Source organism: Amaranthus tricolor, chromosome 12 (assembly GCF_026212465.1).
Source record: "Amaranthus tricolor cultivar Red isolate AtriRed21 chromosome 12, ASM2621246v1, whole genome shotgun sequence".
NCBI lineage: Eukaryota > Viridiplantae > Streptophyta > Magnoliopsida > Caryophyllales > Amaranthaceae > Amaranthus > Amaranthus tricolor.
The window spans coordinates 6,220,913-6,230,693 of NC_080058.1; the positions used below are offsets into that span (position 1 = coordinate 6,220,913).

General features: G+C 32.5%; 1 protein-coding gene across 1 annotated transcript; it reads right to left on the minus strand.

Moving 5' to 3' along the window:
• Positions 1–3,164: 3,164 nt before the first annotated feature.
• Positions 3,165–8,913, minus strand: LOC130828367 (uncharacterized). The gene is made up of 8 exons (XM_057694329.1): positions 8,260–8,913; positions 6,811–7,011; positions 6,617–6,712; positions 6,432–6,536; positions 5,772–5,903; positions 5,117–5,254; positions 4,371–4,598; positions 3,165–4,253 (listed from the first exon to the last, which is right to left on the minus strand). Exons 1-8 carry the CDS (start codon positions 8,719–8,721, stop codon positions 3,903–3,905), a joined length of 1,713 nt encoding a protein of 570 aa, XP_057550312.1. The 5' UTR covers positions 8,722–8,913; the 3' UTR covers positions 3,165–3,902.
• Positions 8,914–9,781: the final 868 nt, after the last annotated feature.

Sequence of the window (9,781 nt, forward strand, 5' to 3'; positions counted from 1 at the left end):
AAAGTTAATAAAATATTTATTCCTTGTTATTAACAGAGCAACTAAAAAGCTTTGGTTTTTCTATTACCGAATACATTGAAATAATGATGAAATAAGGAGAGGAATAAGTAAGAATCAAAATCATTTAAAATCAGAATTGAAACTCTTTGTCTAGGACTATAGTAATCTTTGTGCTAGGTGATCAACCGCAAAGACCTTCTCTTTCTCCCGATATAAAAAGCTAATAAAAAAACAAATATGTTAAGTTTATTTGTTTACTATAAATAAGGTGCAAAATAAATATTTTGCACATGCCCTAAATTTTTTAAGACTGCTATGTTTAAGACCCATAAATTGTCTAAACATCTCAGAATATAATGTTGAATACTTACCCTTGCAATCTTATTGAATTTCAACATTTATAAAATTAAACTCTGACGTAATTGTAGCAAATTTAACGAAATAGATAAAATGGTACCTGGATCTTGGGTAATTGGAAAGCCGGGTCCGAACGATCAAGAACCGGACCCGTAAAAGTGGGGTGAAAATGTTTCTTACGACGGATCTTCAATCGGTTAAGTGCATGAGTAACAATCCCAAGAGAAACACTATAAAACTGGGTACCATTAACAACAGGTGCATGTAATTTACCTAAGAATTTCCCATCCCAACCTCCATTTTCTATTATCCCATCATAACAAGTTTGTTGATTAGTCACTACTCCACTTAACAACGCTTCAACTCGTCCTACCAACTCAGTTGAGTACGCATAATAACTCTTCTTGACTCGTCCTAACTCGTGCATGATCCTCTGCAGGTAGTCTATGTTAAGCTGGAATAGGTGTGCACAATCAGATAGGGATCCGTCTGATGTGATAAGATCAGGGTGATGGTTGATGAGTTTGGATAGTGTGGTTGCGTGTTTAAGAGATTGTTTGATGGAGAATTTGGAGGGTGAGGATGAGTTTGATGGTTTGAATGTTGAGAGCATCCAACGGCAGAGATGTGGGTTTGGGGTGGACTTGCATGTAGTGGAAAATAAGGGTGAATGGTGTGTGGAAATGGGAGAGAGGAGGAGGAAGAGGAAGAAGAAGAAAAGGGAAATAGTGAAGGTGGTTGTAGTGTTTAACATTGTTAGATTTGTTATGAAGGAAGAGTGAAGAATTAGGAAATCACAGCATTGATATTATGAGTTATATTGAGAAATAGGGTGAGTTTGAGTGTGGGGAAGGATTTTTTTGAAATTTAGTAAATAAACTGAGTGTTGGTAAATAGCTGATAGTTGATTATATAGTAGCTGATATAATTAGTTGATTTTATTAACTAGTTTAATTGGCTAATTTTAAACTTGTTGCTATATACCTTATTGTTCAAAAATAGCTTAATTGTTACAATATGTTATTTCAACCAGCTAAGATATCAAACATTAGCAGTTGATGGTTTAACCATCCAATCCTCTATTAGTATCAAAATAAGCTAAAATGTCTAATAAATTATTTTGCCAGATACCAAAATAAATAAGTAAAATACGTTTTTAGTTTAGTTAATAGAAAGAGTGAAAATTAAAATGCAGCATTTATAACAAATTTAGCCTTGAGTGTATTAAAATTTTGATGATTTTAAAGGCTCAATTTAGTCTGAACTTTTAGTTGTGATTATAACAATTTAGTTGTTATTATAAAAATGCACCATGTATAATACTTTTAGTTGTGATTATAAAAGATTATTCTAATCTAAACTATGTTTAAAGTTGAATGTATTTGCAGAGTCGTCTTGAAAAATTTAGAGGATCTCTGTCAAATTTTTATTTTACACCTTATTTATAATAAATATTTTTTTTTTATTAATAAACTTGACATATCTCTTTTTTTATTATTTTTTTTATATACAAAAGAAAGAGAAGGGTTATGCGGTCAATTACTTTACCTCAAAGACCCCTCTTTGTATTTGACCTTAGAAAAGATATTAGTCATATTTCACATGTGATAGCTTTAATACTCCGAAAATTATCTTTAAAATAACGATATTCTTCATGGCACACTATTTACTTAAAATTACAAACTTTACATATTTACCAACCACAGTATACTAATTTTACCTTGAAAAATACTTTTACTTAAAATAAACAACTTAATTCAAAAAATAAGGTTCATGAAAACTTATTTCCCAAAAAAAGCGTCCGTACATCCAAGCCTAACCTCGGGATAAGTCACTGTTAGTAACAGCGAAAGAGGAAAAAAGAAAAAGAAAAATAAAAACCCCAAAGTCGCTGTTAGTAACAGCGAATGAAGAAAAAAAGTCGCTGTTAGTAACAGCGACTTTAAGGTAAACTGATAACTTCTTAATCTCGTAGGTTGGAATGAGGAAGTAACTGAGAACTAAAAACTCAAAAAACATTAAGTCGCTGTTACTAACAGCGACTTTGGAGTTTTTATTTTTTATTTTTTTTTCCTCTTTCGCTGTTACTAACAGTGACTTATCCAAACCAGTGGTTTGGATGTACGGACGTTTATTTTGAGAAATAAATTTTCACAGATCTTATTTTGGGACATAAGTTGTTAAAATGTCTTATTTTTTTCAAATCCTCGTAAAAAAACCCATAAAAAAAGGTACACACTTTATAATGTAACCAACGAAGCAATCTGTATAGTTATAGTCCACTTTAGTTGGGCCAAATTTTTTTAGTAATCCATGTGTTAAATTAGAAAGACAAAATGTCGACTGACTTTACTTCCACTACAGATGATAAAATGAGTATCTACATGCCATGTCAATATGCAATCCCCACGTGATATATACTATACTTTTTGTAAGATATCATTTTTGGTTGACTCAATCTTAAATTAAAGAGTTCATATATTAATTGTTTGTTGTATTAGTTAGACTATTTAATTTATGTATAAAGAATGTTTTTCGGTGAGACCGTATCATACCAAAATTTGTGCTACACGATTCATATGACAAATATTTACTATAAAAAATTACATAATTTTATACTTCTTCTGTTTCAATATACTTACTATATTTGACTTTTTACGCAATTTAATGTGTTATTTTGATCATTTATATATTAAACTATACACATCTAAAAATATAAAAAATTAATATTATCAAAGTATGCGATTAAACGATTCAAATAAGATCTTATATATAAAATAAATTTAAACGATAAATAGTGTCAATAATTACAATGTAGCGAGTATTTTAAAGCATCTAACTATTAAAAGATGCGTTAAATAGTTTAATACACAAATTATAAAAATTCAAACTCTTTATTCTAAGATACTCTTACTAAATTTCGATTTCTCACAAAATCACAGACACAAATATCCAGGTCATGCAAAAATGAGAAAATCCAATTGTCTTTCCTTTTGCCCATTTTGGTGCACTCTTATGGCTCACTTTCAGGTCCATTTTGATTATACATCCAACTCATTTTATATGAAATTAATTTATATAATTAGTTCAATCACTTTAATATTATTATAGTTAATTACTTTAAAGTTACAAATTATCATTTTAAATATAAAAATAATCACTTTTAAAACTATTAGTATTCACTTAAAAGTTAAAAGTGAAATAATAAAGTATGTTGGATCAACTCAATAAAGATTGTCTCACCGTAAGACCGATTCATTTGACAAATTTTGTATATCATATGAAAGATTTTTCATTTTCATTTCAAAAGGCTTACATTGTGCTGTGTACATCATATTAAGATTTGATTGCAAAATCATATGAACAAAATATTTTCAAAAAAAGTAGATATTTGCATATTAGTAGGACCCGCTTATAGAAACTATGAACAAGGTATGGGGAGGGAAGGAAGGCAGCAACGCATACCCTTAAAAAAGAATGCGGCCAAACAATCCCTCGGTTCGAGAAAGACGCTTGCATATTAGTAGGAAATAACTATTAACCAATTACCATAAAGCAGAACAAAAGGGAGGCAAGGAAAGGCCAACACTCCCCCCACCACATAATAACATGCTACCAGACTCAATTCTGCTCCTATAGGTTACTCTGTCCAGCAAAAGTTTCTCCACAGATGATACTTCAGAACTGTAATCTCGAGTTTTTCGATGACCCGAGTCATTTCTTTCTCTTACGCTGTCCTTGGTGAACTTTTTCACATAGTTTCTTATGTCGTCTTTCAGTGACGTGCCATCAGACGACTTGGAACCCAAACCCATAATCTCTGAACTGTTACAACTACTGTGATTAGCTGATATATTATGAGTATGACCCTCTTTACATCTTGTGACTGTATCGGTCTGCAAATAACCCGACAGATCATAACAATAAACCATCAAAATGTAATCATACTACCAAGAACTTTCGAGAAACAAGGAACACGTGCACAAGCGAATCACAGGAAACGTGAGACATACCTGAGTATCAAAGAAGCAGGAATCAACGGCTCTGTTTGGAACTCCAGAAAAACCTGAACTCGGTCTTTCAACATCTAGGCAATCGATGCTAAGCATGTTAGTAGACGTTAGATCCTCTAGAGATGAGAAGTCCGAATCCTCGAATGTCGATATTGAAACACATTCATCAAAATAAGCCAATGCTTCTTGTTCAAGACGCCTTGACATGTTCTTCCTTTCAAAACTAGCCTGCGCATTACTTATTCCGTCAGATTATTAACCACATCAATGGACCGTTAAACTGTGTACTTTTTGCTCAAAAATCTTTCAAAATTTTTATGACTAATCCGAATTCCAAACTATGGCCAATCTTCTTGGAATGATCCCAAGTACGGATTATTCAACAATAATCATAACTTTATTTGATGTGTCTTCTCAGAATGAATTAAGGAGTGCTATTCACACGTCAATTGATGACCTATCAAGGTTCAATTAGCCGGGTATTAAAGGGGGGAAGAGAAAACGTAACAGATAGTGTAAAAAACACCATACTAAATCAATCGTTCAAAGAAGTTTTTCGACTTTGTAACATTTTGAGAAGACACTATTGTTAGGATGGTGATGGTCCTAGAATAATTCCTAATAAGAGTACATCACCTTTCTCGCTGCACGATACCACATACCACATACCACAATACTATAAAAGACCAAAAATGTGCTCATTATCGGTCACAAACTCAAAATACATAGGGGGGATAAAGTATCACCTTTCTTATTGCACGAGGTTTTTCCACATGAGGAGTTTTCGGCTCTGGTACAATGTCATTGAGAATTTTATTCAATTCAATTTCACGATGCTCTTCAACAGCTAATTCAGCTCGAAGTTTTCTGGTGCGTTCTTCACACTGCAAGGAAACAAGCTAGGGTAACAACACATATTTGCATCACAGAAGGACAAAGGAACTTAGGTAAACTCCAAAAACCTTGGAGAAGAAAGCTTTTGGCCTGAGCCACCGAAATATTCCTATTGCAAGTCTTATAAACTATGTTACTCGGACTCTTCATTTTGCTTCACGTACCCGTATCCGATCCTTGATACTCGGACATTGGTATGGCACTTAGACACTTCATTTTAGGCGAAAAATTGAATATTTAGACGTATCCGACACTTGGACACGTACCAGTATCCAACATCAATACCCGAGTCCAAGTTACATAGCCTCTTATAGATTGGATGTAAGAGATGGTAACCTTGAAAGAATCAAATACATACAAGACTCATAAAGGACACAACGACAATATGGCTCTAAGATATATTATTATGAGTTAAACTCCTGTATAATCAATCAATCATTTGATCACTATTCAATTCCAAAGACCACAAGATACATATTGTTCCAAACAGTTGCGGAAAGAAGATACCTCTACTAGCTCCCTGGAAAATTCATCTCTGATATCCTTTACTAATCCAACTGTATTCGTATCTTCCGGTTCAGGAGCAAAATCAGAAACAATAATGCCATGGGTAACATCTGAACCACTCCTTAGCCTGGCCTACAAAAATATTTTATACATCAGTAAGCATATGACGCATAGAGCCGCATAAAGAAGGAAGATCATAAGAAAACAAGACTCATTGAAACTCAGAGTTAAGAGAATAACATCAAAGATGCGGACATAGTCATAAATCACATATCGCGTTAACCTGTTTCGTTCAGCTCTCACGAGAATGGATCCTTTTTATTCAATTTCCACCCACAAAAAGGGTAAATGCAAAATAGTATCGGGCTATCCACCCTAGTAGTGGCGAAACTTGGGTCAAAAGTTGAAGGAGGCAAAATTTTAGATTTATAGGGGGCACAAAGGGTTTGTCTTAGATTATATTCTAAAAGAAAATGTAAGAGTGATTGTGAAAGAACAAAATTTTTTTTTTTTTGTTACAGGGTAGGCCGAGGGAAGGGTAGGGGCTAGCGAGAATTGAACTCAAATTCCTCCTGAAAAAAGTGGTACATGCTTCAACAAAGACAAGACCCGATTCTCAAAAGAACAAAATATCAATATGGAGGCATGTAGAATACTCACAATTTTGAAGTCATTTTGCATCTCAGAGATAGCCTGTCTAACTTCGCAACGGACAGATTCGAGAATCCCATTTGTTGAACCATTAGTATTTTTCAAGGGGTATATCTGGATATGAAACTAGGCACGGTTTAGGATCTCATATCCAACTTGAGAAAAAATGAAAAAGACGATGAAAATTATCCAACCTTTTCCACTAAAACTGGCTTGATAATTCTTTCTTCAGCTTCCGAGATGGAGCTAGATGATTCTCCATCATCCCAATGAGAAATTGGTGAACTAGACTATAAGAGGAAGCAATACAAAAAAAACTCAGCTGCAAATAATCCTTTGATAAACCAAAAAAAGGGTTCAAAGAATCAAAGATTATCCAACAAAATACCAGCTTGATGGAAGAAATATCGGAACTCTCAAAGGCCGGATTCTGACTTGACCACGTCTTTGAGCCTTTCAAAATTTCAGACAAATCAGATGCATTTCTAACCGGTTTGCTTTTTCGTTCAAGCAAAGTTTGCTTTGTATTTGAACTGATGTTACTAATGCTTCTATAGTTTAACAAATCATTTTCCCGATTCTTTTCACTCTGAAAAAATAAACAAACTACACCATTATACCCTAAAACTATAGTGAGAATTACGTTTCAGACGTCTAAATATCAGCATTTTATGGCATGTGAAACTCCCACAATGATGTAAAAACCCACATAACAAACATAGTATCGAGAGAGGAAAATATACAAAAATCATTGCCAAAACTAACAAGATTATGTTCTTGGCTGCAAAATAGAAACAAATATATGTACAATTAATTGTAGTAAAGAAAAAAAATGTAAGAGAAAAGTGGTGTCAAATTCGCATTGAGTTGTTATTAGCTATGTATTAGTTAGTTTCTTTTGTTTGCAAAGGAAAGTTAATGATAATCAACGAGAGTGATAATGAAGTGCATGATTCTTATCCTTGCACACAAACAAACCGTTCCCCATGTCCACACAATATATCATACAAAACTAAGATTTACACTCCACACATAACCAGTCCAGAGTCGTCTTGAACAATTTCGGGCCTTTGAGCAAATATGTTACATTGTGTTGTGTCTTATGTACATGAATATAGATTTTAGTAAATTTTTTACAATACAATCAAAAAATATTCCGACTTTATATGAGAAGTAGGATAAATAAATTCATTGGTAAAAGTCATATAAGCTTCACAATTGGATAATACATAGAAATATAAAAAAGATTAGAAAAACAAGACACCCACGAGTAAATTAGCTAATCACAAAAGTTCAACAATTCGTATAACGAGGTAAGAATAAAGCTAAACAGTAATTTCTTGCACAAACTTTTTTATATATCGATAGGGACCTCAAAAAGAGGGCCCACACAAGAGGGGGTTCTAAGCAATCGCTCATTGTGCTCTCCTATTCAGAGCCCTCGATAATCACACAATAGCTAGTAGTTCGAAATAGACAACCCGAGATTTGTATATTACAAAGTCATAACAAAAAAATTTAGTTCATCATATGTAACAAAACTGAACAGAAATTAACATGCCTGCCATGAAGTGTATATTAAAAAATAATCCCTCACAATTACCAGGCAACATTATAACATATCAATTATCAAACAATATAAGGCAAAATGGGATAGTATATCTGCATATTACACAAGATAAGGCGAATGTGGATAGCAATAAAACTGAACTACACTACCAACTATTCTGAATTACACAAAAAAATCCAAATTCAATAATACAGCATAAGAATTCCCAAATTCAAGCAACAATTAAACATTATTTCCTAAATAAGGGATAATTGAGAAGAATCAAACCTCAAAATTTCCATAATGTCCTCGAGACAGCGACCGCCTCCGACGATGAGTACTAACCCTAGACAAGCTCCGACCAAAATCCGTCCTTCCTCCACCATTATCATTAGAATTTCTTGAAACAGACCTTCCCCTTCTAGTCTCCCCAAATTCATCACCAAAACCCTTTACATTATAAGACCCACCAGATTTCAAGATCTCAAATTTAGATAATTTAACAAATCCATCATTATTTTCCTCGAAATGTGATGATTCATCATCCCAAAAAAGAGGATTGTCTATTTTATTGTGAAATTCTGTGGTTATATCCAAATGGGTCCTCGAATATGCACTCATACTTCTCGATCTTCGAAGAGGAACTTGCTGGGTAGAATTCTGTTGATTTCTTGGTTGTTTATTAGTTGCTGGGGTTGAAGATGAAGAAATAGGTTTTCTGGAAGTGGATTTGAATGATGAAGTTGTCATTATTAATGTAATTTTTATCAAAAAATAGCATCTACCATGATTTCACGATGCATTCACGTAATAAAGATTGAAGATTGAGGGTTGAAATTTGAAAATTAAAGATTGAATTTTTGAGTGGGAAATTTGTAAAGGAGAATGATTAGAGTTGCCTTTCCTAGGCTTCCAAATATAGAAATAGTTCGATGTTCTTTTCTTCACATACCGTGTACGTGTTTTGGTCAACCTTATAAGAATCTTTTCTTATTTTGTGTAATTTTAACTTTTCCATTTCCCCTTAAAAAAAATGTGTGTTTTTAATTTTGTTTTCAATAATTTATGAGACTTTGTTACGGTTATCATTTATATTTAAAATAAATTTAATTAACTTAAGCTTAATAAGACAGATAATATAGTCATTTTTAGAGAAAACATAATAATAAAAGGTAATCAACACTTTTAACTTTTGGAAATAGTTTCTTCAATTATCCCATTTCAGTATCGGAAAGCCTTTTCTAAAAAATCTCATTACTTAATTTCAAACAAAAATCAACATCAATATTGAAAACCATTATTCATCATTATTGCATGATACCATTTGTTAGTTAAAAAAAAAATAAAAAAAAAACATTTGTAAAGTGATTGCCTTATAAAGTAACATTAAATGTGCAAGCAAACATGAATTCTAATCCAAAAAGATATAGATGTGTACAAAAAGAATAAACCCTATATCAGAAAAACAAAAAATGTCTAATAACAATTAAAGCTTCAATGAAAGAAATACATTAAAGCAAACCTTAATTGAACAACAATCATTTGTGCCCATTAATCATTGTTCCATTTAGCATAATATTGAGGAATAGTGTATTTGGAGAATAATTAAAAAAAAAAGGTCGAGACGGAGATGACCAATTAATTTCTCTCAAAGTAATTATTTATAATCTTAAAGTGATTGAATTATAATGCTAAAGTGACGACTTACATCTCTGTTAACATGAGTGCTTAGAAGGAGTAGGTAATCATGTTAATTATGTAAATCATCACTTTAACGTTATAAGTCGTCACTTTAAGGCTATAGTAATCA

What these genes read in the sequence shown, in the direction of transcription:
- LOC130828367 (XM_057694329.1), bottom strand. Translation starts at nt 8,721, where the DNA reads ATGACAACTTCATCATTCAAATCCACTTCCAGAAAACCTATTTCTTCA. An exon ending in TGCAAAATGACTTCAAAATT is followed by an intron (nt 5,904 to 6,431) that starts GTGAGTATTCTA and finishes ATATTTTTGTAG; the next exon opens with GCCAGGCTAAGGAGTGGTTC. An exon ending in CCTGCTTCTTTGATACTCAG is followed by an intron (nt 4,254 to 4,370) that starts GTATGTCTCACG and finishes GGTTATTTGCAG; the next exon opens with ACCGATACAGTCACAAGATG.